Here is a 13,721-nt window from a genome sequence, read left to right as displayed (position 1 = left end):
AGGTCAATGTCAGTTATGTAGTTACGATTTGTATGTACTTGAATGAGTTTTTTTTAATTTTACAGAATAAGATCATTGGAGAGTATTTCAGGAAGCAGTTAATGGAATCTATACACAGGGGAGCATTTGAGCTGGCATGTGCTGGTTTTGTCAAACAGTGTGAAATGCTGTGGAGGTAAACAGTTTTTATACCCCAGTTTCAAAATTCAGGACATACCTGTATACATATTGGTCTACCAGTCTGTCCTCATATTTCACTTGGCACAATATTCAGAACTTTACAAAACAGAACCTTCATATTTTCTTTTCATGTAGATCAAGGACAATATGGTTTCAGCACTGTTTCCATTAGAATCATTGGTTTTCACCAACTTGGGTTGTTAATTTTCAGAAAGATTATTTAAAGGATGTGCATTTTTCTCCAACTCCTTCATTGCTGAAAATCTCCAAATATATGTTTGATTTGATGTATTTCACTAGATGCAACATTAAGGCTCTCCACCAGTTACCCAAGCTCTGGTTAGAACAAGTCATGGCTGACATTAAAAATGATGATGAGAATAACAAGTTGTGTGCCACAAGAAGAAGTGCAGGCATCCCATTCTTTGTACAGGTAGGAAATCTTTCATAACTCATATTTTAGCCCAAGTATATAAAGATCTACCAATATACAACTCATTGACTGAAGATCGTTTTGTTGCAAATAACATGTCTATTGTCAACTGTTTTTATGTACAATTTTTTGTAAATGTGTGTTGCTACACTGGTACATGTACTTAGTGAAGTGATGTAATCAGGTATACATTTTCTCCAGACATTAGTAAGTACAGAGCCCAACAGTACAGGGCGGCCATGTTTTAAGTTGACCATGAGTGAACTGCTACAACTGGCTCTCAAGGAGGACACTAAAGAACTGTCTAATTCCAAGGTTTGTAACAAACAGAGGCATTGTATTGGTATGGAAGGATGATCACTTGAAAGTAATTACTGATTTTTCATGTTTTAAGTAGAGCCTCTCTTAGGACAGAAAAAAAAAACAGAAAAAGGAAGAATAATTTAATAAACCTATATTACAGATAAGTTTTATTTCAGATCAGGATGTTGCCTTGGGGAAACATAAAATACTGTCTCTAAATTCTCTAAATGTAAACCATTTCTCTTTTATGATAGGTTCATGCCCTTAACATACTGAGAGCTCTGTTCAAGGACTCCAGACTGGGTGAGGTGGTGACTACTTTTGTTGCAGATGGACTGAGGGCAGCCATTTTGGGATTTCAGTCACCATTTTGGGCAGTGAGTTTGTGTTTTTGTCTCTAAGTTTGTGTTTTTGTATACAGATTCTGAAGTTAGATATTAATATAAGCTGCATAACATTTACGGTAGAAACATTTAATTTTACCATTATATACATACTCTGCCTCTCTTCTACAAAATGGCAGGGTGAAATAACTATGATTTTACACATATTTTTGAATATATAGGTGAGAAATTCCTCCACTCTTTTACTGAGCACTATGATGACCAGAATTTTTGGAGTTAAAAGAAGCAAAGATGAGTCAAATATGTCAAAGAAAAACTGGTAAGTCATGGAATAAAAGGACATAACTCAAACATTACAGGATTTCTAAGCTCTACAACTGATAAAAATAAGATTGTCAATATACATCATCAAATATTTCAATGTTTTTCTTCAATAATTCTATCACAGCCAGACCGGTCGTCAGTTTTTCCATCAGTACCCAGCTCTTTACCCATTCCTTCTGAACCAGTTAGAAATAGCAACCAGAAATATAAGGTACATGTATAGTACAAATATTTTGTGGAGAGGTTTGCTACACATTTATACCATAGATCACATTTTATTTCCAAGCACATTTTAAGATGCAAGATTATCTGAATGCAAATATAAATTATTCATGAATGATGCATGTAATGGTAGGATGCATGTAAAGTGGACTCAGGAATAAATGGATCTGTCTGACAAAAATTGCCATGCTACATGTAAATACATGTATAGTACTTTTTTTATATAGTACATTACCAGATAATAAACTTGCAATTGCCTCAAAAGGGAATCTGTAGAATTTCTTGCCTAATTGACATAATCTAACTTTTAAAGTGATACAGACCAACTCCATCTTCACCCAGGACTGTACCCTGTACTGATGATCCTGGGACGACTATTTCAGTCACCACTAGAGGGCGCTGATACTTCTCTAAACCTGGCAGCGTTTATCCCATATGTTATTAGGTATGTTGGGATATGAAGCTAAATGTTGATTAATTGCTGAAACAGGAACAATTGCGAGATTTTATGCAATTACGAGGCTCAAACTCAATTATTTTCTTACATACTAATTTATTTTCTTCCACTTAAGAAGTGAAAACATATTTATTTTTTACAGATGTAGTTCTAGTCCTGTCCTGAAGACCAGACTGATGGCAGCCAGAGCTTTACAGCCATTAGTGCAGAAAGGTCACTTATGTTCTCTGATGTCTCAGTTGTTGAACTTGGTCCCTGCATCTCAGGAAAAAGCTAGGCACAGCCACATACATGGTGCTTTGATAGAGGTCTGTAGGGGTCTGCTTAGAGTGCTCTATATCCAGCACTAGTGCAGTAAAACATATATATAGCAAACACATGAATAAGATTTGGTCACCAAATAATGAAATAGTGGATAAAATGAATTGTAATATGAAGTAAATTTTATTAATTTTTATGTAAAGCGTGAAGTGAATAAATTTTTCAGCTTCTACATGTATGTATGGCTGAACTGTTTTAACCAAAGAGATATTGGTATTGTATCTAAAAGTAAAGGAGATAAAAATTATGAATATGTTTCTCCTAGTCACCATGGAAACACTAAGATTGGGCCAAAAATTATTGAATTTCCTGGTAATGTATTCATGTATTGAAAACACACTGCATATTTCAAAATTTTTACTCAGAGATCATTATGAGTATCCCTAGTTTAGGGTTCAGACTCCACAGTGGGGCCAAGTTACTTATATATTGGGAAAACATGACATCTTTCAAAATTTAAAGTCATGGACATCTAGCAAGTACATTGTTTCCATGATTAGGAAGAGCCATTTACTCTTTACCAACATTTCTATTAAATTCACAACCCTTTTGTTTAGGTTCAAGCCCCTGGGTTAGCCATCTACCAAAATTGAGAAATTCGTAATGGGCTGATATGTATAAGCTATGTTGATCATGTGTTGAAGATGTGTTTATTTATGTAAACTTGTGATTATTTTGAACAAAGAGATCTCTACCAAAATTAGGTTTGTTGTAGGCTTCAGGGTAGGGCTAGAGTGAAGAATTGAAACTGAGAAATAAGGAGAGGGCCTATGTATAAGGAATTTTCCTTGAAAAAGTTGCAGCAAGATACTCAGGTGAATAATAAAGCCTTCATTAATTTTTTAGATTTCAAACCTCCTAGACATGGCATTCACAATGCCTGATGGAATAAACTGCACGGAGTCTGGATTGCATTTATGGAAGGAAAAAATGTGGCTGCTCAGCAGGTCAGATTTCTGATTTTAACAAAAATTCATAAGTAAAGACTGTATATTGGGACTTGGTCTTTTCATTTTAGCTTGCTCTTACCTTATATTCTTTATGCATAATTTTTAAACTGTATCTGCAAGTGGTATGATGAAGAGGTACATGTAATTTATGAAATCTATAGAAGCAAAATAACTAAGAAAATTTGACTGGAGAAAAAATGAATTTCAATGTGTATGATAGATAATAACATGGAGCAAAAAAAAAAATTCCTAGTATACAGTGTTTGAAATAAAGGTTAAATGCTCAAAGCATGAACATTTTATCTTACAGACAAAATCCATGTTACTTAACAAAAAAAGCAGCCTTTGAGGTGTCAGAGAAAGTCCTGTTAGTTTTGAGGCAGTTTCCAGAGGAAGAAACTGGGGAAATTGCTACAGACATTAATAGCAAGTTGTGCCAAACCTTGTCTGAAGAATTTTTATCAGGAATATACGATAAAAAAGAGTTCTGTTCCAGTCCAGGATTTGTAGAGTACCTCACCGTGATCACCAAAATGGACCTCCAATTAGCACTCAAAAACTCCACGTCTTCATCTGAAATTCTAAGAAAATTACAGGCACTGTTAGCCTCTGAAATATACGAGGTTCGACTGGTGGTTCTGGATATGCTGATATCTTTGTTTCGAGAGGAAGAGCTTTGGAAGCAGGCACCCTTCCCACCACTGTCCTCTGCTGCCAGGGAGTGTTTGATGTCATTACTGCCTTCTCTGTATAACATGGCTTTGTATAAGGAGCAGCACTTTGAATGTCAGATTAAGGTAGAAGTCTTCTAAGATATGGAACAATTTTTTCAGTGATAAAGAATAACCCACAGCATGAACATAATAATAATAGACTTCAGATATAAACCTACACTTGAGAAATAAAGAAATAAACTTGAGTTGGATTAAGAAATGAAGACAAGAGTACATTTATTTGATATTTATAAGTATCAGGAGAAAGATAAAATGAGATCTGATTTTCAGGTTTTTGAGGCTCTAGATTTACATCCCTTGCTGAGAAAAAAAGATTGGAAAGACATCGGCATTAATGAAAATTCAAGACAGGTACATTGAATATCTATGTACATCATACATTTTAATATTTTATATTTTCCATTGTTAAATGATTAGAAACTCACTGCTGGTTTCCTGGTAAGAGAAGCATGACTTGTCAATGATTTTCAATTGTCGGATTCTACCATCATGAAGAAAATTAACATTTTTCAATCAGTTTTTGCACGATAGATGCTACTCATAGTAGATTCTAATTATCTCAGATTTTTTGTCTTCACAAAATATAACAAACATATATACAGATACGAGGAGTTATCAAAAAGTTTGTGGACTGGTGCGATAAAATCAATATTATGTAGGCTCTGCTTACAAAACTGATAAGGATTGTAAAACAATAAACGTTGAAGTTGTGAAAATGTTAGTTTTATACTTTGATAATTGGTCAAATTATCTTCAAATACAAGAGACATATTGTCACCCACAGTTTTAGATGTTCGACTGTGCCATTGATTCTCAATGTCTGCTCCCTCTGCCTCTAAACATTTTTATTGATGAGATTTCCTGGTGTTAACTTGTTTATAAATATGACTTTACAATGTCATGAATGACTGATTGTATTATTTTAATAAACATCACTTCTTGATGTAATTGACATTGGACACCCGAACTACAAATCAACATCACTTCTTGATGTAGCTGACTTTGACATCCGGACTACAAACAGGCATTAAATGTGCATCTCTTCCCTCCAAATCTTTCACGACATTTAAAAACAGGTAAACTGAACACATTTTATTTCTCTCTAGCTGAAGTCTATGCTAGGTTTTCAAAGGTGAAATTTATAGAATGTGGGAAAACAGGCATCTCCCCTTTCTGGCATCATTTTTGTTTGAGCATTCTATACAAAACTTATGATAAGATTTCATTGAAATTATAGAATGAGGTAAAAATTGCAAATTTAACAGAACAATTGTGTCACACCACACAAGTGAATTAACGTGATTATTGGATGACAAATGCTCATATTAAAAAGTTTTTCTCTGTTAGTCCCAGGTAAATATATGTCGTATTTTGAGGTTGCACTGGTTGGTCATACCATTGTTTACAAAAACATGACAATTTATTAAAAAATGAAATGTATAATTTATAGTTTTTTCTATAGATTAAAAAGATGGTGCTAACTAAATGTGTAAAAATAAATCATTGATGTACCTTAAGCTTGTTATATTTGGTGGTGCTAGTCCACAAACTTTTGACAACTCCTTGTATTTATCCATGTACATGTTTTGTATTTATTTGTTAAAGTGAAATGTAACTCAAGCAAAGCCATCACAATTTTATTTTCCTTTTTCATAAGGTCTTAAAGCAATGCTTGACTGTGATAGAGTCATCTTCAAGGTATGAATTATTTTATTTCAAAATTCTCTTATCTTATCTAAGATAAAAAAGTTTATTCAATAATTTAGGGGAAAAAACAGAAGTTCATGTAACTGTTCATTTTGTGAAATATGAAGGAAAATAACGTCAGAATAAATTTTCATATTTTACAAATAAGGAATTTCTATTCTCAAGGGATGAAGTTAAGGCAGTTGTGATAAGGTTTACTCGTTGGATGATAGCAGATGTTCTAAAAAACTGGGTAAGGAAAATATGTCTCTTGAATGCATATTTGATGTTATAAAGATATGTGTGTGAAAAAAAAATTCATATCTTGCAAACTTTCATGCCATTGATCCAAATTTTTCAATACCTATTGTGTGTCTGGTTCCAATAATCTTTTGTGAGAGGTTTAAAGATTCCTGTGTTGTTCACAGACAGAAGATTGCATGGAACCTGTTGATTCCTGGATGGCCATTCTCAGAGATAGTGTGGGAGCAGAGAAAATTACTGACCTTCAACTCTCTGTTGCCATGGTGATTCAGTGTAATTCCATCTGTCTCCTCAAAAACTCTCATTCCTCTCTAGGTATACCTCCACTACATCATATCGTGGATATTTTAAGGTGGACGAAAAAGAGTTAATAGATTTTCTATGATTGAATAACTCTTTAAAATATTTTTAATTTACATCAGGAACTAAGAAAATGTCTGAGTTCTGGGAAATGTTGACCAACTTACAACAGGAGGATGACCCTGAGGTCAGAGAGGTCATCACCAAGACACTGCTACTTCTGGGAAATGATAAAGGTTTAAAATCGGTTAATGTTCACTAATAAGAAAGTGGATAAATCATATTATCTTGAAATACATCTGCATGTAATTAAAACAGTCATTTTTTATGGATTCTGCATGCTTGAAAAAACTAAAATTGGCATTATAAAATATACACTTATTACACTATAGAAAGAAGGTTTATTCACTGAGTTATGTATTGATTTTTGTCATTAAAAAAATTCTAAAGAGATAGCAATTAAAAAGTACAGATACAATGTATAGACCTCTCTTTTTGATTTTTTCAGCTGTCCAACCATCCTTGACCTTGGATTACTTGGTGAGGTCCTTTGTATACATGCATGCTGGAACGAAGGGAGTTAACTGCTTCAAAACTCTGATATCATGGATCATTAACAACGAATCCTCAAGTGTATGTCAAGTACACAGTTTAGTTCTTTTTTTATTATCCCTTTATATATATATCAGGGGCTTCAAAGCTGTGGCTAAAACACAGTATAAATTATCATTGCTCAGTGACAGAGTTAAGAAAAACTCTTTCAATTACTGCTTTTTAGCTCACCTGAGCTGAAAGCTCAAGTGAGCTTTTCTGATCACCCGATGTCCATCGTCTGTCCGTCCGTCTGTCCGTCTATCTGTAAACTTTTCACATTTTCAACTTCTTCTCAAGAACCATTGGGCCAATTTTAACCAAACTTGGTACAAAGTATCCTTGGGTGAAGGGGAGTATAAATTGTTAAAATAAAGAGCTAAGTCCCCTTACAAGGGGAGATAATCAAGAAAAGACAAAAATAGAGTGGGGTCATTAAAAAATCTTCTTCTCAAGAACCACTGGGCCAGAAAAGCTGAAACTTATATGGAAGCATCCTTGGGTAGTGTAGAATCTAAATTGTTCAAATCTTGACCCCCGGGGGTAGGGCGGGGCCACAATAGGGAATCCAAGTTTGACATTGAAATATATAGGAAAAATCTTTAAAAATCTTCTTCTCAAGAACCATAGGGCCAGAAAAGCTGAAACTTATATTGAAGCATCCTTGGGTAGTGTAAAATCTTAATTGTTCAAATCATGACCCCCGGGGGTAGGGCGGGGCCACAATAGGGAATCCAAGTTTTACATTGAAATACATAAGAAAAATCTTTAAAAATCTTCTTCTTAAGAACCACAGGGCCAGAAATACTGAAACTTATATTGAAGCATCCTGGGGTAATGTAGAATCTTAATTGTTTAAATCATGACCCCCGGGGGTAGGGCGGGGCCATAATAGGGAATCCAAGTTTTACATCGAAATACATAAGAAAAATCTTAAAAAAATCTTCTTCCCAAGAACCACAGGGCCAGAAAAGCTGAAACTTATATTGAAGCATCCTGGGGTAGTGTAGAATCTAAATTGTTCAAATCATGACCCCTGGGGGAAGGGGGCCATAATAGGGAATCCAAGTTTTACATCGAAATACATAAGAAAAATCTTTAAAAATCTTCTTCTCAAGAACCACTGGACCAATAAAGCTGAGACATATTTGGAAGCATCCTGAGGTAGTGTAGATTCTAAATTGTTCAAATTTTGACCCCTGGGGGTAGGGCGGGGCCACAATAGGTATATTAAAAGGGGGAAATCTGGTAAAGAACAGCATGGCCAAAGTTACTCAGGTGAGCGATGTGGCCCATGGGCCTCTTGTTTAGGAGATGTGTTTAAGTCTTAAAGTAGAGCATAGAGTCCTTCAACTGTTGGACTCTAATTTCCTAATAAAGACATTCAAAATATCACAGTATTAATCAGGACACTTACTTGGGTTTGCAAATATCAGGGTTATGGTAACTACTTGTAATGAAATGCCCTAATTTACTGCTACTGGAGGTAGTTTCATGAGCCATAGCAGTGTACTTTATTTTAGGTGTCAATGTAATATAATCTCAGGAATCAATCTGTAGTCTTATTGTTTACTACTTTAGAGGGAACTCATTTAATTTAAATCATGCTTGATTTTAAAACTGATACATTTTTAGCTCACCTAAACCAAAGGATCTAGTGAGCTTTTCTGATCCAGAAGTGTTTGTCTGTATTGTTTTATGTGATGTTTTCTACTTCTTCAGAATCACTGGTCGAATATTTTAACCAGTTTTGGCACAAAACATCCTTGGGTGAAGGGAACTATCATCTGATCATATGAAGAGCCATGCCCTTTCTGGAGGGGATATAATTAAGAAATATATTGTATTAAAACCTCAGTCAGGTCATTTAAAAAGCTTTTCAAGAACTACTGGACCAGTATCAGTCATATTGATATGTAAGCATATGTACCGGTAGTTTAGATACAAGTTTCTTCAAAACATCACCTGATGTGCCATGGTTGGGCCACAATTAAGAGTCAAATTTTCTTTGAATTATTACTTCAGAAAAATCTTTAAACATCTTCTGATGAACAGCAATAACACAACTAATCATTAATATATAAAGAAGGTAGTGTAGAATCAGGTTTGTTCAAAACATGGTTCCTAGAACTAGGGTGAGGTTGTAAATGTGTAGGGGCACATTAAGGTGCGGTCACACGATGTGATTTTTCATTTGATTTTCATTCGACTTGCTCAGGTAAGTCGATTGGAGTCAATTGGTGGGGTGGTCACACGATACAATTTTACATTCAATTTACAAAACGATTTTGACAAGAAATGAACAGGTACTTGTTTTTTTTTTAGTTTGAAGTAGTTCTGATTATTGTAATAAGCCTAAAAAGCATCATTATGAAAATATTTTCCCCTTCATTCAGTTTAACATTATGTCATATTAATTCACAAGCATTTACTTGTGTTGACTCAAATTTATTCAAATTATGACCCCCAGCACTAGGGTGAGACCACAATTAAAGGTCATATATTCATGAGGCAAAAATTATTTTTTTTAAAAGATTACATTTTATACAGGTCTACAATAAGTTATCTTAAAGTGGAAGCATGTTCTTATAGTGTAGATTCAAATTTGTTCAAATTATAACCCCCTGGTCTAGGGTGTGGTCTTAATAGAGGTTCAAAGTTATCTACTCATATATAGGTAAAATCTTTAAATGATTTCTTTTCAAAAACAGTAGGGCTTCAACAGGTCATATTAACAAATACTTATTTCTATGTGGTGAAGAATCAGTTTTGTTGAAACATGGCCCTTGGGGATTGGGAGTGGCCACAATGGCAGTTCAAAGTTCTATGTTGGGATGTTAAGACAAAATTCTATGAAAAGCTTTTTCTACACAACAGCAGAGTATAAGTAGTCAGGTTAAGCATTTCCATGTAGTGTGGATGCACATTTGTTCAAGTCATGGTCCCTGGGCCAAGATTAGTGCCACAACAGGGAGTCTCATTTTTCTCTGGAATATATACTGAAAAGGAAAAAGAAACTCAAATTTTTGATTGATCTACTACTGGAGTCAAATCATGATTAAATTTGTTTTAAATTTATTTAAATAATCTCCAGAAATAGATATACGATAGATAATCACTCAACCATGACTCTGGCCTGCTTGAGTTGAAAGCCATGTAGCTGGAATTTTAGATCAGTTGAACCTTTTTTGCAATCTCAAGTGATTTTTTTTTAAAAAGTTCAGTAAGAATTTGAATAGATTTTGACACTTAAATATGCCATGTCATACTGAAATTCTAAGAGGTCTGGTTATTGCATTACTAAAGCAAAGACTAGCAGAGGGCCACAATTGTTGAAGTTGATATTAAGCCCCAATATACTGTAAATGAAATTGTAGAAACAATAGACTTTAAATTGGTGACCATGTAAGGGTTTATATTATTTACCTACATGTAAAACATGGAAAAGAATGGTGACTTGCATGAGCATTGTAACCCTTAAAAGCCTTCTTTTTTTTCCTTTTTCAGGAGGGTGCAGAGAGGCTGTTTGACAAAAGTGAAATGAATATCTTTAGGGAGGAAGTTTTGTTTTACCAAATTCTACTGAAGTACTGTCTTGGTATGGTTCAGGTTAACAGACTTCAATCCAAAGAGGGAGACAACTCAAAAACTCACATTGATACAGATAAAAAAGTTGCCACCATTGGAAAGGAAATGTTACCTGATGTGAGGTCAAAATTAGACATCATGGACATTTTATCACAGCTTTCTCTAGTAGTTGATGAAAACTTTTCCCTGGACTCAAAAGCAATGTTACCATTGACAGAATCCAGTATTTTGGAAATATTAGAGATGATCAGGTCTTTTCTGAAGAAAAAGTCACCATTTTCAATAGTAAATGAGAAAAGGAATCCTTTTCTAAAAACTAATGCATTTCAAGAAAGTCTTTTGGATCAGTACAAATGCAAATTATTGAGTTTTATTCATAAAATCCTCAATGATATATGTGGATATTCAGATAGTGAACATGAAATAAATACATTTATGGAATCGATGTATGGAATGGAAAATTTAACCTATCCAAATTGTTTTGTATCAAGTTGAAATCTAGCAACAATATATTGTGATAAAATACAATGCTTCTTTTTTTTAAAAAAAAAATATTGCAATGTAAATAGATGTCTTTCTAGTGTAATATGCAGAGAGGAAAAATAAACAGGTTGATTATTGTAAATACAGATTTAAAAAAAAAAAAAAAAAAAAAAAAAAAATTAATGCAGGCTTTGGGTTTATCGAGTACATAATCATGGCAAATAGTAGAATTAATCGATGAACTAAAGGGCAGTGAACTCGTTCTGAGACAGAGATATCATTACTGTGTACATCTGACAGTCTCAGAGTTATCTCTCTTGGGATGCTATACAACTTGCTAAGAGTCCCCAGATGCCGATTAATCTCTAGAGTAAAAAATAGATATCATATTTCGTAATGCCCTGTAGATTTTTATAGATTAAATTTCATAACAGATTTGCGAATTGAGGGGTTCAAGGTAAGGTTCTCTTTTATAAATAAACAGGACTGAGCTGTCCCCACATGTTTCTGAAACCAGAGAGGTGTGTTTTCTTCAATGGCTGTATTCCATGGGGAAGGAAATATGAACCAAATATGATTACCGATTATAAACAGAACCTTGCGCTCAATGACATTTGTTCCTTTTTATATAGCGGAGCAAAAAGTATGCGATCATCGACAGTGCATCTTTTAGCGTAGAGTGTTTGTTCAAAGGAAATTCACACGTAACTTTGTGTCCGCCCGACCGATATATGATGTAAAACAGCTTGATTTGAAGAAAACTATTTTTTTTTCTTTTATATCACAGTAAATGCTGCATATAGGTAATTTTTATTTTATCTTCTAGAAGCATGCATCATCTTTAGCACTGATGTAAATCTTGTTTATTTTTTACGTCGTGCGCCGTAAGATTATTTTTATTCCTTAAAATTAAATTGCATTTTTAAAATTGTGGTGTAATTTTATTTTTTTTTTACAATTAAAGAAAAATGAACCTAATCTATGAAACATCGATAATGAATATTTTGATTTATAAGACATGGGTACCACTTTCTAAGCATTTTCTGCAAAATCGGAAGTTTAAATAAATGTTGCTCCCACACACGAAACCCATCAATTTCAGTATACTATTTTTCACAGTTATAGAAACTGTTTTGTTATCAAAATATACATTTTACAGTTGTATATTGTATTGTATATATCTGTGTGAATTCGTATGTTTCACAGTTCACACTGTATTTGTGTGAATCACGTCGTCTTTGATATTTAGCATCCCGTGATTAAGACAATCAAAAACATGCTTAAGATGATAGATCCCTGCTGGAGGAGATTTGGGAAATCCCCATCCTCTAATTACCAGTAATTATACTTTTTGACAGATTCTTAGCTTGTTTTGCTGAGGTTTTACACATTTCGCTTTTTGGCGTTTATTTTCTCTAACTATGCGAGGCTCCTTTCTAACAATTGAATATCTTAATGATGTTTATATTTATTTGATAAATTAACATCTGGCTTCTTTGATTAGATCGGTAAGATGGATTTTTTACAGAAATTCAATGCTCTGCTTTTCTGAGAACAGTTAAAAGTCTCCAAAATTTTTGTTCGGTTAACTACCTACAAGATGAGAGTTATTATAAAACAAACAAAAAAAGTGCTAAATGATGGAGGTTTTACAGCATTTTAAACATCTGTTGGTTCGTACTTTATTGAGTTTGCGCCTTATGATTAAATCATAAATGACAAAGAGCTCAAGATAATTCAACACGAAGAAATGTATTTCAGGATTTCTAAATGCCATATGTAATGCTGTAATCCATTATATCATGATAAACTTCACAAAAAATTAAATAGTGTTATTAAGAGTTTATGTAATGTGTTATGACTATCAACTCTATGAAGCATTGTTTTGTATCTACCGACATTTTCTTTTGAAAAATTATATATATATATATATATATATATATATATATATATATATATATATATATATATATATATATATATATATATATATATATATATATATATATATATATATATTGGAACACAGCAGTGAACTTCTGAAAAATAACATTTTATTGCTATTTTTCTGACTGGTTTTCAAACAGGCCTATAGGCCTTGGTGGTCACCTGAGTTTAAGAGCGCAACCAAGAAGCGAGTATACCTTGCGTGTCATGTATAGGGTCCTAATGTTGCTCAGGTACAAATTTATGGCCCAGACAAGAATTTGATAATTTTCTTCTTGTAAACAAAGAGTGTTTTATCTTCCTCTGCTACCAAATTATAGCCCAATAAAAAAAAAAATTACAATTTTTCCCCTTGCAGAGACGTTAACTTTCTCCAAATGGCTTTGAATCATTCTTGCGACATACCCTCAGTCATGAACAATTTTTCACGTAGTTTAAGCATAAAATGTTTCTCCATGTCTCAAAGTCGTGTAGAACTGACTGGTGAGTAAACATTCATCAACTGTAGGCCTCTTATTTTATTTGCAGAACATGTGGGTATCATTTTATGTACATGAACATAAAATTTAAAAAAACTGGGACTGAAAGATAAGT

The 13,721-nt window shown here is 33.6% G+C and overlaps 1 protein-coding gene across 1 annotated transcript in view; it reads left to right on the top strand.

Moving 5' to 3' along the window:
• LOC133182297 (tRNA (32-2'-O)-methyltransferase regulator THADA-like) overlaps positions 1 to 11,239 on the top strand; it is a 31,677-nt gene extending 20,438 nt beyond the window's left edge. Inside the window, exons 24-40 of the mRNA XM_061317081.1 lie at positions 66 to 175; positions 481 to 613; positions 815 to 928; positions 1,171 to 1,293; positions 1,482 to 1,579; positions 1,709 to 1,795; positions 2,120 to 2,251; positions 2,406 to 2,571; positions 3,431 to 3,531; positions 3,845 to 4,331; positions 4,539 to 4,619; positions 5,926 to 5,966; positions 6,141 to 6,207; positions 6,383 to 6,533; positions 6,641 to 6,754; positions 7,027 to 7,151; positions 10,617 to 11,239. Of these exons, the coding sequence (XP_061173065.1) occupies positions 66 to 175; positions 481 to 613; positions 815 to 928; positions 1,171 to 1,293; positions 1,482 to 1,579; positions 1,709 to 1,795; positions 2,120 to 2,251; positions 2,406 to 2,571; positions 3,431 to 3,531; positions 3,845 to 4,331; positions 4,539 to 4,619; positions 5,926 to 5,966; positions 6,141 to 6,207; positions 6,383 to 6,533; positions 6,641 to 6,754; positions 7,027 to 7,151; positions 10,617 to 11,192 (2,706 nt within the window). The 3' untranslated portion in view covers positions 11,193 to 11,239. The remainder of the gene's footprint in view (positions 1 to 65; positions 176 to 480; positions 614 to 814; positions 929 to 1,170; positions 1,294 to 1,481; positions 1,580 to 1,708; positions 1,796 to 2,119; positions 2,252 to 2,405; positions 2,572 to 3,430; positions 3,532 to 3,844; positions 4,332 to 4,538; positions 4,620 to 5,925; positions 5,967 to 6,140; positions 6,208 to 6,382; positions 6,534 to 6,640; positions 6,755 to 7,026; positions 7,152 to 10,616) is intronic.
• The last annotated feature ends 2,482 nt before the right edge of the window (positions 11,240 to 13,721 follow it).

Source organism: Saccostrea echinata, unplaced genomic scaffold (assembly GCF_033153115.1).
Source record: "Saccostrea echinata isolate AGI-Se365-2 ecotype Australia unplaced genomic scaffold, CSIRO_AGI_Sech_v1 ptg000009l, whole genome shotgun sequence".
Classification (NCBI taxonomy): domain Eukaryota; kingdom Metazoa; phylum Mollusca; class Bivalvia; order Ostreida; family Ostreidae; genus Saccostrea; species Saccostrea echinata.
Note: the sequence above shows the minus strand (reverse complement) of the source record. Positions and strands in the feature narration are given on the sequence as shown.